General features: G+C 31.7%; 1 protein-coding gene across 12 annotated transcripts in view; it reads left to right on the top strand.

Moving 5' to 3' along the window:
* Positions 1-25,901, top strand: part of LOC127735151 (rho guanine nucleotide exchange factor 28-like) — a 169,248-nt gene that overhangs the window by 41,682 nt on the left and 101,665 nt on the right. For all 12 annotated transcript variants that reach the window (XM_052245235.1, XM_052245240.1, XM_052245244.1 and 9 more), the window contains 2 exons: positions 1,924-2,151; positions 21,205-21,287. In XM_052245235.1, coding sequence (XP_052101195.1) covers positions 1,924-2,151; positions 21,205-21,287 — 311 coding nt within the window. The remainder of the gene's footprint in view (positions 1-1,923; positions 2,152-21,204; positions 21,288-25,901) is intronic.

The following is a 25,901-nucleotide window of genomic DNA, read 5'->3' on the forward strand; positions in this document are numbered from 1 at the left end:
GGCTGGGGATCAAAACCCACAACCACCTACATTGAAGGTGAGCAAACTACCAATAGACTGCTGAGGCAGTTGGAGAAGATGGATTAGTGGTAGTCTATATCATACACTTAGCTGTATGTTTTTTTATTTTTTCTTGACTTCATTTAAGTTCAGTGTATCTTTACAGTTCTTTGCTGATATGTTTTCGGACTACTCATAAATAAGTTGAACTGTCCTATAATTTGGTTAAAAAAGACATGTATATTGTGTAAAGGTCTTTCCATTAATTTGAGAATAGAGTTATCTGAGTAAATATCACAAGTCAGTGTTAAAGGTTTATTTCAAGTATTGTTTACCCTAGGGAACCAGTGTTATTTATTTTTCTTAGCTGCTTTTAAGTACCATTATGTTTACTGTACAAATGTGAATTGTATAATGACCTCCCTTTTATTTTATTTACTTAACATTTTGTGAACACTACCAAAAGATGAATTTTAACCCATGGGGAGAAAACAAAAAGTCAGTTTCACTTTAGGGTAGTTCCTAGAAGTCAGAAACTGTGTCATTCTTGCACAGTACTTAAAAGACATGAATATAAAGAATCATATAGTATTAAATAGAAAACTAGTTAGTTCTAATATTTCTTATAATAATTTCTAATATTCTATAACATGTAAATTGGTTAGAAGATTGAAAAATAAATTTCCAATAGTTATTGTTGTGGTCCCATTTAAAATAATACACATAGAATACTGTTGAACGGATGTCAGAAAACTTTGTCTTTACAAATCATTATTGCTTACATCTAAATGATTCCTTAGATTTAGTTACCCTGCGTGTATTGACTCTATATGCCATATCAGGACCAAAGTTTGCTACAAGGCATGTAATTGTATACATAGGCTCTCTGTCAAAAAACAAAGTACAAAATATGTGCTCAAAACACCAAATTCAGTATTTAAATCGGTTGATTTCTGAGTCTGAGTACAATAATCATACTCAAAAGTTCTATGACTGCAAGAAAAAGGATATCTTATAAATTAAAAAACGAACAAATAAATTCTTCCTGGCACTTGATGTAAAGAAAAAAGTTGGTGAATGTGAATCAACATAACATATCTGTTAATGTTCCTTTGACAAATAAAACATGAAAATACTATCCTTATTCTAATGAAGGATTATTCAAAGAGTGTTGCATACTTAACATAATCATTTTGATTTATTTTAACATGGTTCATCATTTCAAAGCAAGAAAGAGCACTATATTGAGACTAATAAAACCAATATTATCTAAGAAATATTGCCACCGTCATCCTTGTGAGCTAGACAACTCTTAAAAAACAAACTTTTCTGCCAAGTTTTGTTGAGATTGATGAAGTTGTGTCTAAGAAGAATAATTGTATGACATTATGTGTTGATTTAACCAAACAAGGTCTGTTTGAATCAGATGTACTTTACAATACTAAATACCAGTAATCTCTGTGTATTAGCGATGCTAACATTAAAGTTGATTGATGTTTTTTCTGGAGAAAAGCCTATTTTTCTGTGACCTGGAACTGTAAATAAATCAAAGTAAATATTTTGTTTAACTGAAAAACTATAATGCGACAAGTCAAGAGGGAAAAGAACTACTTCATTTTTATATTTCATCCATAGTCGTTAGTTTTAATGCTTTCTGAATCAGTTCATTTGGTTAGGTAACCTTGCTTATCCAATGAAGTATTTTATATTCTATATTCAAACAAAAGTGTTCTGTCCCAATCTATTAAATCTGTTAAACACATTTGAGTCTGATAACTGTGTTTACTTCCAACTTGTCTTTCGAATGGAAAATGCATTACGGTACATGGAAACATGTTGCTACTAAAATATGTTTTGTCAAAGAGTAGATAGAAGGAGCTTAAAATACAAGAAAATTAATTGTTTTTCCCTATTGTCTTTCAGATAGTGGTAACAATTTGGAAGAAAATGCAGATTCTACATTAAATGATATCCTTCAAAAATCAAAAGACATTCATGTTGCCATAGAAACATTAGGGGATTTAGATAAACCTGAAAACAAGATGGCCGATCAGGATGGAACTCAAGGTGACCTTGACAGTGAGAGAAGGGCATCGATTGAGGGAATGGAATATAGCACAAACAATAATATAGAAGCCAATGCTGGTTATGGTGAGTATAAATATTTGAAGATTTTAGGGTTAAAAAAATACTAACCATACTATCCTATTTTGTACAAAATATATATTTTATCTAGTAAATTAAAATAATAGATATGTGACTTTGGGGGTCATCAGTGAAGATAGAGACTGATGCAATTCAACTGTTGACATCTTTATGGGTAGGAGTGAATAGATTTCAAATTCAAATAACTTAAAATCAGATTCAGATAAGATGATGATTGATTGATTGATTGTTGGTCTTTAACATCACTTTGAACACTCTTGGCTATAATTTGGCGGCCAGTTTTATAGGTGCCGGAAGCCAGAGTGCCTGGAGGGAACTATGATCTTTGGCAGCAATCCTAATTAATTAAGATCGGAGTCTAAAACACTTGCTATGCTGGGTTCAACCTACAACCTAAATGTTGACAGGCCAATGATTGCTGTAGATGAACTACTTAGACCAATTGGCCGTAGTGGCCCCTCAGATAAAATGAGATATGAGGTATACTTTAATGGATAGTAGTTCAATGACACAAAAATAAACAAAACAGTTCATTTCTTAGAAGTTTGATACTATATATGCTTAAGTCATGTAAGGTATTTCATTACTCAGAAAGTCTTACAAGCAAAAGTTGCCATAGTTACCTGTTGTTTACATTTCACCTTTATTAGACTGATTCTGGTTTTGTTGTCAAGATTTTGTGCATTCTGTGAAACTTAGATTTATTTGCTATCTGACTTAATCTCTTGAAATATTAAAATTCCTGTCCTTATCATTTGAAGTGTGGCACATCATTTGATTTCATAAATTATGTAGTACTAAATATAATAATCTTGCAAAAACATCAATGCAGATAAAACCGCAAAATAAATATAAAAAGAATACTAGTATCTCAATTGTTTGTAAAACAATTGAAAGGTCTTTCCTGCAAAAGTGATGTTTTTGTAATGTACTCTTTAAGAGCTTTCATTTGATATACGACAAGCATACTTTCTGAAAATTTTCACTTTTTACACTTAATGACCCCATCCGCCTACATTTTTGATATCGGAAGTATGATATATGTAATCTAGACTTGATTATCTTTCATTTGATATGCGACAACGCCATGTTCTAGAAAGTTTGATTTTGCACTTAATAACCCCATCCAACTAATGTTTTGAGGACGGGAATCTGATATTTGAAATGTACACGGTAAGACCTTTCATTTGATATACAACAACCTTATCTTAAAAGAAAATTTATTTTTTTGCACTCAATGACCCCAACCAACCCATTTTTTGGGGACGTCAATTTGATATTTGAAATGTACGCTTTATGGACTTTCATTTGATATGCGACAACCTAACCATCTGAGAAGTTTTAATTTTTTGCACTAAATGACCCCACCCTTCCCCCTGGGATGAAAAGGGGGTTTTACATTTTCATTTTTGAGTAGAGCTGGTTAAGACCTTCAATTTGATATATCAAATGACCCCATTTGGCAAAGTGCCATAAATGATGCAATATCAATTATATAAATAGAACTTATGAAACTTACAAAGTCAATGCAAAACATGAAAATTTCAAATTGATTTTTTGGTTTTTTTTTTCATTGAATGTTTTTGGTATTTGGTCAAACATATAACCATGTTAAACTCTTCAATTTCTTATAATTTCAGGTGGTTACCTGTTGTTGATTCAGAAATACATGCCTCCGCTCGCAAAATTTCAAAGTGCATTATCTCTTAAACGACAACAGGTATCTCAAATTTGTTAAAAGAAAAATGATCTACAGTAAAAGGACAACATTTTAGAAAAAAAATTGGACATTTCCAAAGTTCATCAAGGTCACAATGAATTATCAAATATATGATGCAATATCAAACTTGAGAACCGTAAGTCGTAGAGACATGGGACTACCACCATTCAACTCAAGACCACTTGAATTCAAATGTCACAAGGTCAAGGTCATAGTACACTCTGAAGGTCAAGGTTAAATTTCATCATGACCTGACATTGACCTCAAATTGAAGGCCTTGAATTACTGATCATCTTTGCAGTTTATAGTAGGTTGATATCTGTTACCTTTTAAAAGATATACATATGTTACTATAGTTTTAAGAATTATGTTAATGTAACTTTTGAACAGACAGTCGGACATTTTTGAGCTTAATGTATAAAATGTAGAGCTCGTCGAGAGGAACATTTTATACACAGTATGTATGCAGCAAACTCTTATGGTTTTCTTAATATGCAAGCTTGAAATTGCAGCGTAAAGTTTTTTTGCACTCTGTGACCTTTGACCTTGGGTGCAAATTGAAGGTCACATGAACTTAAGATTATTGGTGTAGGTCCCAAGTCTCTACGACTTAGGGTTCTCGAAATACAATTTTTCAAAAATTGTGTATATTTTTTTAAGAGAAATAACTCCTTATAAGGGTCAATAACAAAATTATTTTATATGTTCATTAACATTGCCATCAGTTCCTGTATATGTTGCCGTTTTCAAATCGATTCTATCTCTAATACTTTTTGAGAAAAATGCAAAGGAAAGAAATCGCTTCAAGGGGATATAACTCGCATAGGGGATGATGAAATCCTATGCAGTCACATATGGTAGTACATCATGATGAGATCAACCTATTGTCAAAATAAGGTCATGATATCTTCAAAAACAACGAAGGGGGGGCATGTTGAAAAAATCCAATAAAAGGGGGATAACTTCTACAGGGGATGATGAAATCCTTAACAGGGTCATGTGGTAATACTTCATGATGATGTCTATCGATGGTCCATATTTGGTCTTGATAACTTGAACAGAAACGGGGGGAGGGCATTCCCAAAAAAATGTTGGAAGAAAAAAAAGAAAAAAAAAAAAAAAACTAGTATCTCAATTGTTTGTAAAACAATTGAAAGGTCTTTCCTGTTAAAGTGATGTTTTCGTAATGTACTTTGTACGACCTTTCATTTGATATACGACAAGCATACCTTCTGAAACTTTTCGCATTTTACACTTAATGACCCCATCCGCCTTAATTTTCGAGATCGGAAGTATGATATATGTAATGTAGACTTGATGATCTTTCATTTGATATGCGACAATGCCATGTTCTAGAAAGTTTGATTTTAGCACTTAATAACCCCATCCAACTCATTTTTTGAGGACAGGAATCTGATATTTGAAATGTACACGTTACGACCTTTCATTTGATATACAACAACCTTACCTTAAAAGAAAATTTGATTTTTTGCACTCAATGACCCCACCCAACTCATTTTCTGAGGATGTCAATTTGATATTTGAAATGTACGCTTCATGGACTTTCATTTGATATGCGACAACCTAACCATCTGAGAAGTTTGAATTTTTTGCACTAAATGACCCTACCCTTCCCACTGGAATGAAAAAGGGGTTTAGAATTTTCATTTTTGAGTAGAGCTTATTAAGACCTTCAATTTGATATATCAAATGACCCCATTTGGCAAAGTGACAAAAATGATGCAATATCAATTGTATAAATAGAACTTATGAAACTCACAAAGTCAATGCAAAACATGAAAATTTCAAATTGATTTTTTGGGAGTTTTTTTCGTTGAATGTTTTTGGTATTTAGTCAAACATATAACCATGTTTAACTCTTAACTTTCTGAAAATTTCAGGTGGTTACCTGTTGTTAATTCAGAAATACATGCCTCCGCTCGTAAAATTTCAAACTGCATTATCTCTAAAACGACAATAGATATCTCAAATCTGTTAAATGATAAATGATCTGCAGTTAAAGGGCAACATTGTATAAAAATTTGGGACAATTCCAAAGTTCATCAAGGTCACATGGAATCATCAAATATATGATGCAATACCAAACTTGAAAACCGGAAGTCGTAGATACATGAGACTACCACCATTCAACTCAGGACCACTTGACCTTTCAAATATCACGAGGTCAAGGTCATAGTACACTTTGAAGGTCAAGGTAAAATTTCATCATGACCTAACATTGACCTCAAACTGAAGGTCTTAAAATACTGATCATTTTTGCAGTTTATAGTAGGTTGATATCTGTTACCTTTTAAAAGATATGCACACAAAACTATACTTTAAAGAATTATCTCGTTGTAACTTTTGAACAGACGGTCTGACATTTTTGAGCTTAAAGTATAAAATGTAGAGCTAGTCGAGAGGAACATTTTATACACAGTATGTATGCAGCAAACTCTTATAGTTTTCTTAATAAGTAAGCTTGAAATTACAGCGTAATTTTTTTTTGCACTCTGTGACCTTTGACCTTGGGTTCAAATTAAAGGTCACATGAATTAAAGATTATTGGTGAAGGTCCCAAGTCTCTACGACTTCCGGTTCCCGAAATAGATTTTTTTTTAAATTGTGTATAATTTTTAAAGGGAAATAACTCCTTATAAGGGTCAATATCAAAATAATTGTTTATGTTTATTAACAACGCCATTTGTTCTTGTACATGCTGCCATATTCAAATTGATTCTATCTCTAACACTTTTGAAAAAAAATGCAAATAAAAGAAATTGCTTCAAGGGGATATAACTCTCAAAAGGGAAGATGAAATCCTATGCAGCCTCATATGGTAATACATCATGATGAGATCTACCTATTGTCCACATAAAGTCTTGTTATCTTTAAAAACAACGAGGGGGGCCATGTCGAAAAAAACCAATAAAAGGGAGATAACTTCTAAAGGGGATAATGAAATCCTTAACAGGGTCATCTGGTAATACTTCATGATGAGGTCTACCGATGGTCCATATTTGGTCTTGATAACTTTAACAGAAACGGGGGGAGGGCATGTTAAAAAAATGTTGGAAGAAAAAAAAGAAAAAAGAAAAAAAGAAAAAGAAAAAGAAAAAGAAAAAACTAGTATCTCAATTGTTTGTAAAACAATTGAAAGGTCTTTCCCGTAAAAGTGATGTTTTCGTAATGTACTTTTTACGACCTTTCATTTGATATACGACAAGCATACCTTCTGAAACTTTTCGCTTTTTACACTTAATGACCCCATCCACCTAATTTTCTAGATCGGAAGTATGATATATGTAAAGTAGACTTGATGATATTTCATTTGATATGCGACAACGCCATCTTCTAGAAAGTTTGATTTTTGCATTTAATAACCCCATCCAACTAGTTTTTGGAGAACAGGAATTTGATATATGAAATGTACACGTTATGACCTTTCATTTGATATACAACAACCTTATCTTAAAAGAAAATTTATGTTTTTTGAACTCAATGACCCCACCCAACCCATTTTTTGGGGACGTCAACTTGTTATTTGAAATGTACGCTTTATGGACTTTCATTTGATATGCGACAACCTAACCATCTGAGAAGTTTGAATTGTTTGCACTAAATGACCCCACCCTTCCCCCTGGGATGTAAAAGGGGTTTAACATTTTCATTTTTGAGTAGAGCTCGTTAAGACCTTCAATTTGATATATCAAATGACCCCATTTGGCAAAGTGCCAAAAATGGTGCAATATCAATTGTATAAATAGAAATTATGAAACTTACAAAGTAAATGCAAAACATGAAAATTTCAAATTGATTTTTTGGGGTTTTTTTTCATTGAAAGTTTTTGGTATTTGATCAAACATATAACCATGTTGAACTCTTTAATTTCTGAAAATTTCAGGCGCAAAGCTGTTGTTCATTTAGAAATACATGCCTCCGCTCGCAAAATTTCAAACTGCATTATCTCTTAAACGACAACAGATATCTCAAATCTGTCGTAAGAAAAATGATCTGCAGTAAAAGGACAACATTTGAGACATTTTTTTTTGACAATTCCGAAGTTCATCAAGGTCACAATGAATTATCAAATATATGATGCAATATCAAACTTGAGAACCGGAAGTCGTAGAGACATACGACTACCACCATTCAACTCAGGACCACTTGACCTTTCAATTGTCACAAGGTCAAGGTCATAGTACACTCTGAAGGTCAAGATTAAATTTCATCATGGCCTGACATTGACCTCAAATTGAAGGTCTTGAATTACTGATCATCTTTCCAGTTTATAGAAGGTTGATATCTGTTACCTTTAAAAAGATATACATATGTTACTATAGTTTTAAGAATTATGTTAGTGTAACTTTTGAACAGAAGGTCGGACATTTTTGAGCTTAATGTATAAAATGTAGAGCTCGTCGAGAGGAACATTTTATATACAGTATGTATGCAGCAAACTCTTATCGTTTTCTTAATATGCAAGCTTGAAATTGCAGCGTAATTTTTTTTTGCACTCGGTGACCTTTGACCTTGGGTGCAAATTGAAGGTCACATAAACTTAAGATAATTGGTGTAGGTCTCAAGTCTCTACTACTTCCGGTTCTCGAAATACAATTTTTCAAAAATTGTGTATATTTTTTCAAGAGAAATAACTCCTTATAAGGTTCAATAACACAATTATTTTATATGTTCATTAACATTGCCATCTGTTCCTGTACATGTTGCTGTTTTCAAATCGATTCTATCCCTAATACTTTTTGAGAAAAATGCAAAAGAAAGAAATTGTTTCAAGGGGATATAACTCGCATAGGGGATGATGAAATCCTATGCAGCCTCATATGGTAGTACATCATGATGAGATCTACCTATTGTCCAAATAAGGTCATGATATCTTTAAAAACAACGAGGGGGAACCATGTCGAAAAAATCCAATAAAAGGGAGATAACTTCTACAGGGGATGATGAAATCCTTAACAGGGTCATGTGGTAATACTTCAAGATGAGGTCTATCGATGGTCCATATTTGGTCTTGATAACTTCAACAGAAACGGGGGGAGGGCATTCCCAAAAAAATGTTGGAAGAAAAAAAAGAAAAAAAAAAAAAAAAAAAAAAAGAAAAAGAAAAAAAAAAAAAACTAGTATCTCAATTGTTTGTAAAACAATTGAAAGGTCTTTCCTGTAAAAGTGATGTTTTCGTAATGTACTTTCTACGACCTTTCGATTGATATACGACAAGCATACCTTCTCAAACTTTTCGCTTATTACACTTAATGACCCCATCCGCCTATATTTTCGAAATTGGAAGTATGGTATATGTAATGTAGACTTGATGATCTTTCATTTGATATGCGACAGCAACATGTTCTAGAAAGTTTGATTTTTGCACTAAATAACCCCATCCAACTCTTTTTTGGAGGACATGAATTTGATATTTGAAATGTACACGGTCAGACTTTTCATTTGATATACAACAGCCTTATCTTAAAAGAAAATTTATTTTTTGCACTCAATGACCCCACCCAACCCATTTTTTGGGGACGTCAATTTGATATTTGAAATGTACGCTTTATGGACTTTCATTTGATATGCGACAACCTAACCATCTGAGAAGTTTGTTTTTTTTGCACTAAATGACCCCACCCTTCCAACTGGGATGAAAAAGTGGTTTGAAATTTTCATTTTTGAGTACAGCTCATTTAGGCGTTCAATTTGATAAACATAATGACTGAATTTGGCAAAGTGCCAAAAATGATGCAACATCAATTATATAAATATAACTTATGAAACTTACAAAGTCAATGTAAAAGATGAAAATTTCAAATTGACTTTTTTTTTAAAAGTTTTTCATTGAAAGTTTTTGGTAATTTGTCAACCATATAGACATGTTAAATTCTTCAATTTCTGAAAATTTCAGGTGGAAAGCTGCTGTTGATTCAGAAATACATGCCTCCGCTTGCAAAATTTCAAACTGCATTATCTCTTAAACGACAATAGATATCTCAAATCTGTTAAATGATAAATGATCTGCATTTAAAGGACAACATTGTATAAAAAAAATTGGGACAATTCCGAAGTTCATCAAGGTCACAATGAATCATCAAATATATGATGCAATACCAAACTTGAGAACCGGAAGTCGTAGAACCATGGGACTACCACCATTCAACTCAGGACCACTTGACCTTTCAAATTTCACAAGGTCAGGGTCATAGTACACTTTGAAGGTCAAGGTAAAATTTCATCATGACCTGACATTGACCTCAAATTGAAGGTCTTAAAATACTGATCATTTTTGCGGTTCATAGTAGGTTGATATCTGTTACCTTTTAAAAGATATACACACAAAACTATATTTAAAGAATTATCTCGTCGTAACTTTTGAACAGACGGTCGGACATTTTTGAGCTTAATGTATAAAATGTAGAGCTCGTCGAGAGGAACATTTTATACACAGTATGTATGCAGCAAACTCTTATCGTTTTCTTAATATGTAAGCTTGAAATTGCAGCGTAAATTTTTTTTGCACTCGTTGACCTTTGACCTTAGGTGCAAATTGAAGGTCACATGAACTTAAGATTATTGGTGTAGGTCCCAAGTCTCTACGACTTCCGGTTCTCGAAATACAATTTTTCAAAAATTGTGTATATTTTTTCAAGAGGAATAACTCCTTATAAGGGTCAATAACAACATTATTTTATATGTTCATTAATATTGCCATCTGTTCCTGTACATGTTGCTGTTTTCAAATCGATTCTATCCCTAATACTTTTTGAGAAAAATGCAAAGGAAAGAAATTGCTTCAAGGGGATATAACTCTCATAGGGGATGATGAAATCCTACGCAGCCTCATAGGGTAGTACATCATGATGAGATCTACCTATTGTCCACATAAGGTCATAATATCTTTAAAAACAACGAGGGGAGGCAATGTCGAAAAAATCCAATAAAAGGGAGATAACTTCTACAGGGGATGATGAAATCCTTAACAGGGTCATGTGGTAATACTTCATGATGAGGTCTATCGATGGTCTATATTTGGTCTTGATAACTTTAATAGAAACGGGGGGAGGGCATTCCCAAAAAAATGTTGGAAGAAAAAAAAGAAAAAAAAAAAAAAAAAAAAAAAGAAAAAGAAAAAAAAAAAAAAAAAGAAAAAAAAAAAACATTAGAAAAACAATAAGGTCTTTCCTAACGGAGTGGAAAGACCTTAAAAAGAAAAAAAAAAAACATTAGAAAAACAATAAGGTCTTTCCTAACGGAGTGGAAAGACCTTAAAAAAAAAGAAAAAGAAAAAAAAAAAAAAAAGAAAAAAAAAAAACATTAGAAAAACAATAAGGTCTTTCCTAACGGAGTGGAAAGACCTTAATTAATGCAGTTAAAACGACAATCTAAATGTATAATAAATAGGAATGCAGCAATCGTAAAATGTTAGAACATCATTACATTGACTCTGATATTGTTTGTTTACTGTGGACGTTGACATCAAACTCTGATTGATTCAGAAATCAGATTGTAGAACAGATGGAGACGAAACTTACAGAATAAATGAGTTATTGAGTAATTCATTAATGGCGAATAGTTTGGTTGTAATCAATTTCTTATGTTTTTCAGAAGAAAAGGTTAGATAAGCATCTTTAATATAGTTTTAAAAAAGTTCTAATCCGTACAATGTTAATGCACTATACAGTGCAATATGCCATGTACTTTTTCTGATCTTGCTCTTTCCCCTTTAATGCAAGAGTACACAATGGGTTTTTTGCCAGAAAATTTTAACCACAAATGTTTGATATAGCACAGGGGGATGTAGTTCAACACATTTTAACCAGAAAGAACAGAATAGCGTTGTAAATACTAGTGACTGATGGTTTGTTTGTATATTTTTTTATATGTATATAAGGAATTAAAAGTGCAGATGATTAGAATTACAGATTTTATCTTGAAGATATTCTGATTTATACCTGTCCAAATATTTGTACATGTCATGTACTTTTTCTGGTCTTGCTCTTTCCCGCTTCAATGGAATTCCTATTTATTATACATTTAGTTTGTAGTTTTATCTGCATTAATATTCTTTTTATATTTATTTTGCGGTTTTATCTGCATCAATGTTTTTGCAAGATTATTATATCTAGTACTACATAATTTATAAAATCCATCAATGTGCCACACTTCATATTACACCTAAAAGAAAGGGCCTTGTTATTGCCTTTATTTACCTAGGCAATCTTTATATGTTACTGTCTAATAGGCACTTATGTCCCAGGAGCCTGTTATTCAGTGGTTGTTGTTTCTTGCTGTATATCATATTTGTTTTACGTTTATTGTTTTGTACATAAATCAGGCTGTTAGTTTTCTTGTTTGAATTGTTTTACATTTATCATTTTGGGGCCTTTTATAGCTTAGTATGTGGTATGGGTTTTACTCATTGATAACGTCTCTGTTATTTGGTCTCTGGTCTCTGGTGGAGAGTTGTCTCATTGGCATCATACCACATCTTCTTATTTTTATAGTGTACAGTTGTCCCTGGATGGATGCTTGTTTGCTTAATGTCATAGCTCATGTTTTCTTTGATTGTAAAATCTTACAATTTCTAATGTTAAGGAACTAGATTTATTTCATGGGTTGGTAGCAGCTATGTCATGTATTCTCAGTCCATTTTCCAACATTGTATTTCACAGAGGTAGAATATTGTTTTTATCCTGTAGATCCATATATTTGTTAGTGTGTCAAAAAATTTGTCTACATAAAATCTACTACATTTAAAATTTGGGAACATTGCCACATGATTTTTTTAATGGGATGCTTTCTAAAATTTGTAGGGAGAATGCTGTCAGATTGAAATGAAACAATAATAGATTTATTTTACACATGGAATAGTTATGCATCACCTGTTTTATTAATTGATTTATTATAATATTTGGGGTTTTCCAAAGCATAGCCAGTTTGAACAGTCAGAGATTTTACATATTGCCTTATATAATTATTAAAAAAAACTCCTAAAAAGAATGATTGAGGGATTTGAAACCTTAAAATTAGGTTCTATGAAACATTTTTATATTGGCAGTCCTGATTTAAAGATAACCTCAATTTAGGTAAAATGCTGCATTTCAAACAACAAAGTAAACTGGTTTTGTCTGGTCTTAGTTCCTGTCTGATCAGATTATATATCTTTTTTTTTTTTTTTTATACATGGATATTTTCATCAAACTTGCTTACTCTGATCATCTCTATCAATATCTTTTCTGTTTGAAACATTTATGAACAAAAGAATCATCATTTATGTAGACTTGTTATCTTTTATCAGCAAAAGTTTCTGATTTTGGCAATTAAACTACACTGATTGAAAATTTTTCTATACTGTAGACACTGATATTTATGTTCATGTGATAGAAATATTTTGATTTCTTTGAATATAGAGGGAGAGTGTAGCTATAGGGGTAAATCCATGGTAAATATTAAATTAGTTTGTTAGAGACAACATAAAATGAAATTTGTTATGTATCACCTGTATGTTAGGGAGTAACCAGACCTAAGATTGATCAGAGCCCCATTGTATCTTTTAAATACAAATTCCATACACCTCTTATCTTATCAGGTTTACCTAGCGTACTTAAACTTGCAATGAACTTCAAACCGGAGGATTTCCATATTTACACCAAGATGTCATTAATTGTAATTGAATATCCTGCATTTATCATGTCTTTCCTTTATAACTAAAGGTCAAATTGCTGAAAGACCCCCTCCTAAATCATTGAAATCTATCATTTTGATATTATCTTGGTGTAAATTAGATACACTCAATCTTGCTAACGCCCTCATGAATGTATCTATAACATTTTATTGGTTTATATAATATCACATGCAGGAACATCTTTTTGAAAGAGAGACGGTTTTATTTAGAAAGATATGAAAGTATTGAGTTATTGTGAGGATATTGTGAAAAGTAGAGAACGATGAATGAAATGTATTTCAAGAATACTGTCAATAACACAGGATGGGCAAAGAATCTCTGGAATGAATGGGCGAAAGTTCAGAACGCCAAAGAAGCAAGTTCAGAATGTCCACATATTCCTAAGTTAGAGGAAGTTACTGCCTTAATAACAGAAAAACAATTTCGAAATTTTCTGAAACTATTTATATTTGAGGTGAGGTCTAAAACTGGACAACTTTATTCATTTGTAACTCTGAAAGGCCTAGTATTAGGAGTCCAAAGATACTTGAGGACTACTGGATGGCCCTCACTATCACTTTTGAATAGAGTTCTTAATGATAACAAGGAGTTATGCGATGCACTGTGGTCAATAGGTCATCAGCAACGGCCAGCTGGTCCGGAAATGAAGAAACAAATCAATCTAATTTCAGTGGAGCAAGAAATTGCATTGTGGGAAAAGAAGATATTCAATATGAATACCAGCAAAGGTTTGAGTTATTGTGTATTCTACTACAATACCAAGTACTTTATGGTTCATTCACCAGAAGAACATAGAGATCTGAAACAAAGCCAGTTTGTTTTCTGCAGGGATAGTTCTGGACGATATGTTCAGTTCTCAAGGTCTCTGATTGGTATTAAACATGCTAAAGGTTGGAGAAGAAAACTAGTACAGTATAAATATATCAAATATTACGAAAATGTTGGAAATCCAAGATGTTTTTATAAGGTCTTGGAGAAATATTTATCTTCGATTTCAAAAGTTAATCCTCATGTTAAGGATGTGTTTTATTTTCATCCTGGATACAAAGATTTGTTTAAAGATACACCCTTAGGAACAGAGAGTTTAAGATCATACATTAAAAGAATAATGGAAGAAGGGAGCATTAAAGGTTCTTTCTGTAATAATAGTATTCAAAAGATCAGATTAGAAAATTTGATTCAGATCACCGATGATACATGTAAGATTAACAGTCAGGTAACAGAAGTTTTAAGAAAGGAACCAGTTTCAAATGGAAACAAGGAAAGCAGATCTTCTGATAGAGTAAAGGAAGAAAATATGGATACTCCAACATTGGAAGAACCTAATGATACAAATGAAACAACAGGCGAGAATTTATCCTCAACAGATGATTTCAGCTTTCTGAATGATCCCAAGCTGATCACACAAGAACAGTTGTCTCACCAGATTTCTGATAACAGTTCTTCTAAAGATGAAGATACCAGCAGATTTGACCCTACAGATAAGGAAATATTGCTAGATATGTACAATTCAGAACAGGGAAGTAGTAAAAGGAACAGTTGTCTAACAAACCAGACAAAAACACAGAATAAAGAAATATCTTGTCATCATACTCAAGGAAGTAATTGTGTGAATTGTGAAACTCTTCAAAATATTAAAAATGTAAGGAACCAGTCTATTATATGTAAGGGGGACCAAACTAAATGTTGTCACAATGAAAGGAAGAGAGATTGTGTTGAAACAGAAGACTTGCCGAGGCAATGTAAATACAGAAAGGTTGACAATGTTAATGAACCTGCTATAAAGGAAAATGGAAACTCCAATACAGGATCTCCTAAGCCTGATACTGATTGTACTATAAATGATTCTCATATTAATGAAGCATCTTTAGATAAAGGGTGCTTTAACTTGAATTTAGGAGATTTCTTGCCAAAGGAATGTGTAATTAGACCAAAGGATATTACTATAAATACAAGATTCAGTGACCTTGATCATGGAGAGTTGACAATTCAAATAAAATACACTATGAAGAAATAGTACATACATCTGGCAGTACTATTACATCTCATAGTATTGTGGAATAGTAAGGATATATCATAAAGCTACGGTGAAATCTATGTAAACAAACCTTACTTCTTTTCAATAAATAGTTCTGATATGATCTGAACTGATATTTCTGAAAAACATGTTATTTTTTTTAAAAAAGTATTTGGATTGGAAGAAATATTAAACCTCATTAACACAAAATATGAGATTTGACACTTTAATCATTTCATGTTCTGTTAGGGTTGATTAAAATGTCATTTGAATAGCAAATTAGTACCAAGATACATTGTAGTAATAAAAAATATCATTGGTTTTGTAAACTAAGAACTGCAATTTTAATAGGTAATTTCTTTTATAAATACAAATTAGTTTGATTGCTGCAACTTTTAATAACTCTAAATTTCATGTCCTGTAACTTGAAGATCTGTTTTCACAGAGTACTTTAGACTTTGAACTCTATTTAAGAAATGAATGCTTCTTTTTACAATTTATTTGGGTGTTAAAGTGTGCAACCCTATCAAATTATTAAAAGAAGCATTCATTTCTTATAATTACATTTTTATGCTAATACTCGAGTACTAAGACCATGAGAAAAAAGTTATATCAAGTTTTTCTTTTATTTACCTGAGCACTTTTTTGTGGAAGCACGTGTCATTACGAATGTAACATTTCATTTTGATATGAATGTTAATTTTTGGATGAGGCGCGAATGTTGTTAGCCAATCAAACTAATGGATTCTCATAAAACATATATTGTAATTATATAAAAATAAGAAGATGTTGTATGATTGCCAATGAGACAACTCTCCACAAGACCAAATGACACTGAAATTAACAACTATAGGTCACTGTATGGCCTTCAACAATGACCAATAGTCTGTATTGACCTTGACAGATCCTGTTATTGAGACACAGAATGAGAAACACATACTATATATGATATATTGCCAACATCATTGTTTATTAAAGATGAAAGTTATATCTGATTTGATAGTAGTTTGCTTTGGCCTAAATGAAATAGACATATCATTGATAGATGTTAGATCTATTACACCTGTTGTTTTGTTTGTCATTACGAGCCTACTCATAGGTGGTCTTTACCCTCTAGAAAGCTTTATAGAATGACTGATAGTGAACTAAAAAAAATCATTTTGTTGGCTTTTTTTTAATTTATATTTTTTGCATGAATAAGAAAATCTAAGAAGTATGTTGTTTGTTCTTATGAGAAAAAAAAAGAAAGGGGAGATGTTAGACAGATTGGACTTTATTAGTATGGCTAATATCATATACATGTATAGATGAAAATTAAGCAACTGAAGCTAGCATTACAGTTTTAAGCAATGAGCCTTGACTCACAAAACAAGAACTATTATTCATTCACAGTTGAAGAAGACCTTATGAGGACTATCATTGATTGTTGAAGGATTAAAAGGACTTGAGTTAATTATTGAAATGGAAAGATTTGACTATTGTTAGCAGTCTTGTTAATTGTTGAGGCCTTCTAAGGACTATTGTTAGTAGCTAAACAACAGAAGCTATCATCCAAATCTTAAGCAGTAAACTCACAATAGATGGAGCATTAACTCACAACACAAAGAACATAAACTCACAACACAAGGAGCATAAATCAACAAAACAAGGAGCATAAACTCACAACACAGGAGCATAAACTCACTTACAACTAGCGTAAACTCACAACACAGAGCATCTACTCACAACACAAGGATTATTGTTCATTATTGAAGGCTTTATAAGAACTTTAGTTACTTGTTAAAAGGGTAAAGGGGCATCAACTCGCAACACAAGGACTATTGTTAATTGTTGAGGCCTTGTGAGGACTATTGTTAATTATTAAATGCCTATTAGAACTTTTCTTAATTCTTTAAGGCCTTACTAAGACTAAAAAAGTTAATTGTGAAGACCTTTTAAGGACTATTTTGTAAATTTTTTAATGCCCTAATAACAAAAAATTGGTGATGTCTTTAGTGATTTGTCAGGAAATAAAATTTAGATAGCACTAATTGTAGAAAAACTTGAGAACAGAAACAAATATGTTGTTTTGAGTACCGGATTCTTCAGTGCAAGTAAATATTTCTTATAATAAATTTATTGGAATTTTGAACGGTAGAGAAATAAATTGTTTATATTAGAATACAAATAGAATACAAAGTAGCAAAGTTACATGGTACAAAAAGCATACAGTTTACGCATTGTCATTTAATTGAACCAAGACAGTATATAAAACAAGAATAACGAAGTAGAAACGTCCACCATCATTTGATTAACGAGACTACATAACGGTTATAGCAAATCTTTATATTGGAAAATTTTCATTTGATATTTATCGGCATGTATTTCAGTCCTTTGTTATCATTAGTAGTTGAATAAAATGGGAGCCATCAATCTTGTGGATTGGTGTAGGTGGATGCCAACAGTATAAAGAATACTGTAATGGGGATATTTCATGTTATGGTATAAACTGTGACACTTAATATTCTATTCTTTCCTTTGAAAAATAATGGTCTGAAAAAAGTATCAAATATCTCAGTGCATAGTTTGTTTGTTAAAGGTTATGTAACACTTCTGTAAATGGAGTACAAAAGTGTTTTCTACCACACAACAGTTATTACAAGATCATGCTCTTTATTTCATGGCAATTACCATTCTAAAATAATTGACTGTGGGGTTCTTTATCATGTTTCAAGGACAAATGCAATAGGAGAATCTTAAATATAAAGAATGTTTTTATAGTCAAAACTGTTGTAGTGCTAAGCAGTAGTCAATTCTATGTAGATTGTTACAGTCATTTGTTTGGCTCCCCTGGGCTTGTCTTAGAAATTGGTTGCAGAATGTAGGTCATAGAGATGTTAATTCAGCAGCAACAGTGTTAGCTCTTTATCTAAAGCTGTATATTTTAGAAGGTAGAAGACCTGGATACTTCATATCTTGTATACAGATGCGAGTGCAGTCATCAATTTAAAGGTTCATGAAATGACATTTCCTATACAATTCATAGACTCATCATTCTAAAAAAACATTTCTGTTGCATCTACTCGGCAACTTTTATTGTTCTACAATACATTTCTTTTGCATTTTACTCAGCGACTGCAAATCAGAGCTGTTTGATATTTAGCACTAAGCTTCATACAGTGTGACACATTTTTAAATTTGTCAATTATATATACTTGACATATTCTTCACATAGTTTCATGTTTAAGAAATCTTCATCCCAGTTTTCTCAGCAACTGTAAATCAGAGCTTCTTGATATTAAGTGGTACCAAACTTCATATTGGTAAAAGAGAGGCGAAAGATAACAAAGGGATATTCAAAACAAACTGACAATGCCATGGCAAAAAACGAAAAAAAAACAAAAAAGACAAACAGCAGTACACAAAATTAAACATAGACAACTTAAGACTGAGCAATATAGGCTATATAATGTGACACATTTTCAGATCCATCACAGATTCAGTTCCTGTTTACTGCATACATGTATGTTCTTCACATTGATTTTCGTATACGAACTTTTTCGTTGCATTTATCTAAGCAACAATAAAACTGTGGTTCTCAAAATTTGGTACCAAGCTTTAGATTGTTAATCTATGCTGTGTTCTAATTTACTTATTTACTTTGTACTTTCTGTCGTCTGCTTCCTTATTGTTTGGTGTAGGTATTTCCTTCCACTCAAAAACAAGAGCAAGTGGATAAATTAATGAGTATTTATCTTGTTTTTGTATATTTTTATCCTGAAATTAATTAAAGGTCACCTCAAGATCTTTTATAAGGTAATTTTTATCTTTCTAAAGATGACCTCATAATACAGGTTTAACTCTGCTGATAACTGGAGGAGAAAGCTTTCAGTAAACATATATATCTAGTATAATAGAAAAAAGTAAAACAAAAAGGATGTTACTTGAAGCTAATCTGCTGTATTCAAACTTGACATTTTTGCTTTAAAGGAGATTTTGAAGCAATGCAATTCAAGAGATTTTCCTATAAACCATGATAATTGGTAAACAGGATCATGAAAATACTTTGATCATTATGATAAACATTATTATTGCATAATCAATGTATAATTAATATTGGGGCCCTACGAACACTCAATTACTGTGTTTGAAATTTAAAATCTTACAAATCTTATATGGTAACAAAACTTTAATACAAAAGAAGACAAGGTCAACATTTGTACCATTTTGAGCCTCTTCAGGTTTAATATCAATATTGATGCCTCTAAGCAAAATGGCAACTGCCAGGATTAGAAATTCACGGAGTGCCAAGGAAGATAACCTTCACATCATTTTTCAATGAAATGCTATATATGTAACAACTGTGTCAATTCATCAATTTCTCAGAAGGGAGTGATGTTTTTGGGTCGGAAGTGACACTGTCCATATGAATGGATCCTGTGTGTCTGACACAACTAGGTGTTAATTTGATCAAGTCTTCAATTCCTTCCAGATATTAGCAAAACTAATAAGGTTATAAATTATCAGAAGGCAATTAATTGATATGTCATGATGTTCAACTTATAAGTCTATATATATATATATACAGAAAATGGAAAATTGATTAATCTTATCTCTTCATGTATTGTTTTACATATCTTGGAAATTCTACATGTTTTTTATCAATTTTTATTCATGACATAATGTCCATCTATTAAATTATACTGGTAAGTATGTAGATGAAAAAAGAAAAATGTCTGATTAGGAAGTCCCTTTGCTATCAAAAATATAAACATAAGATTATCTCAAATTACATCTTAAACAAGTTGATAAAAAAATTCTGTTTGAAAGTTTCGCGATTTAATTCTTTTTTGTTGTTTAATTTAATTATTCTAGATAACCTTAAACTTAATTATAACTCAGTTCCACTGTACAGGATGTATTGTTTGCAACAACAACAAAAATAGTGTAATATATTTTAGTATGACCAGCTGATAGTATCACAGGCACTTTTCACTGCACATGAATTCTTTACTGATAATAAATGGGTCAGCTAAAAAGTACTCCCATCACTGATTAGCTACAAATGTTGTACTTATGTAAAAGTAATATATATATTGAGTTTGCAAATCCAATTAATTAGAAGCAAAAAAATGCATTGTATTCATTTTGAAGGAGATTCAATCATGTCATAAAATCTCTTAATGTCACATGAAATTGATTTCTGTTTATCAGCTGATCATGGTTACAGATGCTTATCTCTCCATTACCACAAAACATCTTGCTTGGGAAAAAGGTTGCACAATTTGATCAGAAAGGTGATTTGTATTGATTAACACAGGTAAAATCCTGGTTTATCATTGGTCGTCTAATTTTAACTGATCTGTGTATGTATGTTTCGGCTAGTGAAAGGTCTTATCATTAAATAGTTGTAGTGAAAGTGATTCATTCATATGTGCATTTTGGCACAGATTGGTGCATACAAAATTCCGGAAACTTTTAATTACAATGGACTCCTCGTATAAAATGGCCATTTTATATGTAAATGGTATCGTGTTCCATTAAAACTGGCCTCTGCTATAGGGTGGTATAGCTGTGAAAAGTATTGGTACATCATTCTAAGGAAAGTATTTTCTTGGTTTTTTACAGAAGGAAGCCTAGCTGATCTGCATGGATTTAACCAACAGATATTTCGTTTGAGAGATTACCATAGAAACAAGTTTATACAACAGGTAAGATTTCTTAACGATTCTTTCAAATTAACTTGAAAAGGCAAGAACATGTATTGTCATTGCCTGTAGTTCCCATGATAAAAGCTTAGGATTTACTGAAGTGACCCCTTGCTCACTTTTCTTTTTACAAAAGTTTTGCAATGAACTCTTCGAGTTTATTCCTGTATCTCTACTTGCGTGCCAGTTTGTACATTTCTGCCTGTGAAACCTTTTCACCTGCTTGATTAGGTCCTTTCATTCTTCTTCACATTTATGGTTTCCAATTCCAGCCAAAATCCCACTTTCATTATTTTAATGGTCAGGTCCATGAAATTGCGAGAAAGTGTTTATGCTTGGTACATTTAGTACGATACTAACTGGCTTTTTAGACTTGACTACTGGGTTTGTATCAAGTTATTGTATAGTTTGTAGGTCTTAAGAAAATAATTAATATTAAATATATACTATTTCTTCTTCTTGTAATAAGTTGTGAAGAAAAATATTAAAAGTTGTATGAAAATGTTGACAGAATTTATCATGTAATATCAGAAATATTATATAAGGTTGTATTCTGTATTTAGATTTTTTAATTCTCTATACATTTTATGACTGTTATGTTGACACTAGTGTTGTTTTGATCTAGTTTATCATTCTTAGTTCTTTAACTCATCATCAAAGATCTTAAATTTAATGTTAAGATGAAGAGCAGCAATAAAAATGCTGTTCCTTTGACTTGTGACTATTTCCTTTAAGGAACATTGTCTCGTATGCATCCAATCCAAATCTCCTTTTCCTTAATTTGTCTCATTTATGTAAATGCGCAATTAAATCTTTGTAATTTTCTTTGAATTAAAAGTGTAAGATACATCAGAAAAGGACAATTTTATACCATGCTTTGAACAAATATGTCTTCATTATCAGAACATATTGTGCAGTCTATAAAAAGGTAGTATTAAATAAATTAGCACTGAAAAAGGAATGCAGATCATTATTTGATGCACAATTTGACATTTACAAAAGGACACACTGTTTATTTGCAGTTTTGTAATCCAAAGTCATGGATTTGAATGTCAAATGATCATTGTGTTGACCTTATAACGGTAGTTAATCTGATCCCTAGAGGTATTAATTCTCTTTCCTACTTAATCTTCAACTTATGATTGGTGTCACATTGTCACACTGTGGTCATCTGGTCTTGACCTGTACTTTATTGATTTATTTTGTGTTATTCATCATTTTATTAGATTGACTTGTTAAAATGTTTATTTGGAAAAAGGGGCCTTATTCCAATAGATATAGGAAGATGTGGTATGAGTGCCAATGAGACAACTCTCCATCCAAGTTACAATTTATAAAAGTAAACCATTATAGGTCAAGGTATGGCCTTCAACACGGAGCATTGGCTCACACCGAACAGCAAGCTATAAAGGGCCCCAAAAAATTACTAGTGTAAAACCATTCAAACAGAAAAACCAACGGTCTAATCTATATAAAAACGAGAAACGAGAAACACGTATGAACTACATAAACAGACGACAACTGCTGTAATCAGATTCCTGACAGGTGCAAACATTTGCAGCGGGATTAAACGTTTAAATGGTACCAAACCTTCTCCTTTTTCTGAAACAATAGTATAACATCACAACATAGAAAAACACACTATAAAATATCAATTGGAAGGCTTAACTCAATCCAGTAACATTGTTTTGGGCCAAAAAATCCACAACTAGTATAAAATATAAATGTCATTTGAATATAAAAATAAGAAGATGTGGTATGATTGCCAATGAGACAACTCTCCACAAGAGAAAAAATGACACAGAAATTTACAACCCTTTTGAGCTCAAAATATAGTTAATTTTTTTGGGGAATTTCATTTGTGAAAATGGAATGGGTTTCCAATATATTCACCTACTTTAGGGACATATTTCTAATCTGTAAATATGTATGTGCTTTTTGCAATAATTTCAACTCAATAATGTGATAAACCTTTGATGATCCAAAAATGTGAGAGATGTTTTCTGTAAGCAGTATCATAAAAAATGTCTCAAATTGGTGTTTTTTTTTTATATGTTTGCTGAATCATATTATTTTTTTAATGATGTTATTTGTGGTGTGATATAATTTATAATTGTCTTATTATTAATATAGATATAATTATACTCCCACTCTCGTTGGTATACAGCATTCCTCTTGTCAGTCCGTCCGTCCATACTTTCTTCAATCAGTCCATCTGTCTGTACTTTCATCAATCAGTTCATCTATTTCATAACTTTCCTTTCATATTACTCAGCTTCTTTATTATGAAATGATTTGATATTTGTTCTGAATCTTTATAATATTTCATATCTGCCAGGCATATATACTCCCTGTTTAATGGGACTTGAAAATTTTATTATACAATGTACCCAGTGAGCAATCTCTAAACAATTAGTGAGGATGTACTTTGCACAACATTGTGAACAACTTTTTGTTTTGATGTGTTTACTGGTAGAAGAACACTTATAATGTTTATTTATAGGGAGGGAATATTTCTTTTAGAACATCTAGTATAAAACATACTACAAAGTTGTAGGGAAAAAGGACCTATCAATATAATGTAGAGTGGGTTCATATATTTTTGTTCATGAGAATCAAATTTTGCGAATTGATAAAAAATTGTATTTTCATGAATACTTGATTTCTTGGCTTTGACAAGTTCTGCTTACAAGGGACATTTTAGGATTTTTAATGTAATATGATAGTCCCTGTGGCTGTTATATATACCAAAGAAAGGACCATTGAAAAAGATAAGATAACTAACTAACACATAAATTGATGTCTGAACAAAATCTTTTATCGGCTGAAATTAGAGTGCTTTCTTTGAAAACAAAAAGAGCTTTGACTTCCCACAAAAAGACAAAATTTAAACTTATGAGAAATTTGTCTAGAAATCAAATGCATTCTTCTGGCATCTGTTGATAGTCATCTTAGGGTCCTAGCTGTTTTGGTCATTATTTCCTTTTTAACACTGGTAATGCAATCAGTTAGTAAATTGACCAAATAGACCTGATAAAACAATATGTAAGAATTGATTGGTATGTTCTTTTCCTTAGCTTTGGAATTATAGATGCTGTGAAAAAAGACAGGATATATCTTAATATTCATTAATCCTATTAGATGGGTAAATTGATAGATAGGTCTGTATTCTTATCTTTTATGAGACTGATGTAACTGGGTATTAGAGTACACCATTTGTCAAATTAAAGCCCTTGTAGTATTATATAATTTATACTACAATGATATTTAACCTGTTTAACCAGAATCAAAGCCTAGTTAACAATTGAACCCTGTTTAGCTTCAAATTGCTTGCTTATATTATTACATAGATATGATACTTAGTGGGCAAAATGTTGACGACTTTTACATTGTGTATGTAAACTCATTGGCCAGGTAGTCTTTTAGTAGTTGATCTACAATTATCACATGCCTATCAACACTGAGCTAGTAAGTTCGAACCTCGCTCTGGGCAGGTACTTTGGACTCCTATCTTAATTGACTAGAATTGCCAGTTTTCCTACTGAAGGTCAGGAGTTCTCTATTGGGGTACTCCAGCTTCTTCCGTCAAAAGAACTGACCATCAAACTAGCTAATCTTGTGCAAGGCCCTCAATGTGGTATTAAACACCAAAATCAATCAAGGTTTTCGTGGTTCACTGGTCAATGTTAAGTTTTCTTAATTAGATCTAATTTTCAGATCCTAGAAGAATAAGATAAAATATATTTGCAGTAGAGAATGAAGGTAAAGTGTACATTGTCTGTATAACTGGGTTATTTATGACCTTGACCTCATTTTCATGGATCATTGATTATATTAAGATTATGTGATGCCTTGATATAAAAGATTTCCAACATAGAATTCAATCATAGTTAGAAAAGGGGAGAGACATTTCAGTGTGTACACTCATTAACAAATTCATACCATATTTATAATTTTGGCAATACGAGAGATAATAGTATAACAGTCAGCGTTAAACGTACTTTGTCCTATTTATTTTTCCAGAATGTTCATTTCATATTTCAGCTGTGTTTCATCTTTATGGCTTTGTTGAAATAATAGAAACTCTTCTATCTAATCCACCCTTCAGTCAAAACATCAATTATGAGGATCAGCTATTTTAAGAATATAATGTATCTAATTTAGATTTTTGTTAAGTAACATACTCTAATAATCATGAAACAACAACCCTAAATGTTTATTTTGCATTCTTCTCTTTGTGTAAAATGGAATTAGATTAGTTGAATATACATGCATAGTTTGACTTTCAAAAAATAGGTCATTAAAATTATTTCTGGCTGGCAGTGAAAGAAACATGTTTAATAGATGAAATGGAATTTTATTTTTACCAGAAATATTATTATCTGGTAATTATGATAATACAAATTGAAGATGTTTACTAATACAATGTTCCCTCTCAGTCTGATGAAGGTAGAAAATTATTCTCTTGTCAGTAAGTTTTTTACTTGATCAAGTGGAGGTGTTTAGCCAATTAAAAATAACGGCAAGAAAGCATCACTAATAAATGGTTACTTATTCTATCAAAATAAGCAACAGAATTTAGCAAACTCATGGTAGCATGTGCATAATGACTGGTAT

The sequence above is a fragment of the Mytilus californianus genome, unplaced genomic scaffold (assembly GCF_021869535.1).
Source record: "Mytilus californianus isolate M0D057914Y unplaced genomic scaffold, xbMytCali1.0.p SCAF_3, whole genome shotgun sequence".
In the NCBI taxonomy this organism is placed as follows: domain Eukaryota; kingdom Metazoa; phylum Mollusca; class Bivalvia; order Mytilida; family Mytilidae; genus Mytilus; species Mytilus californianus.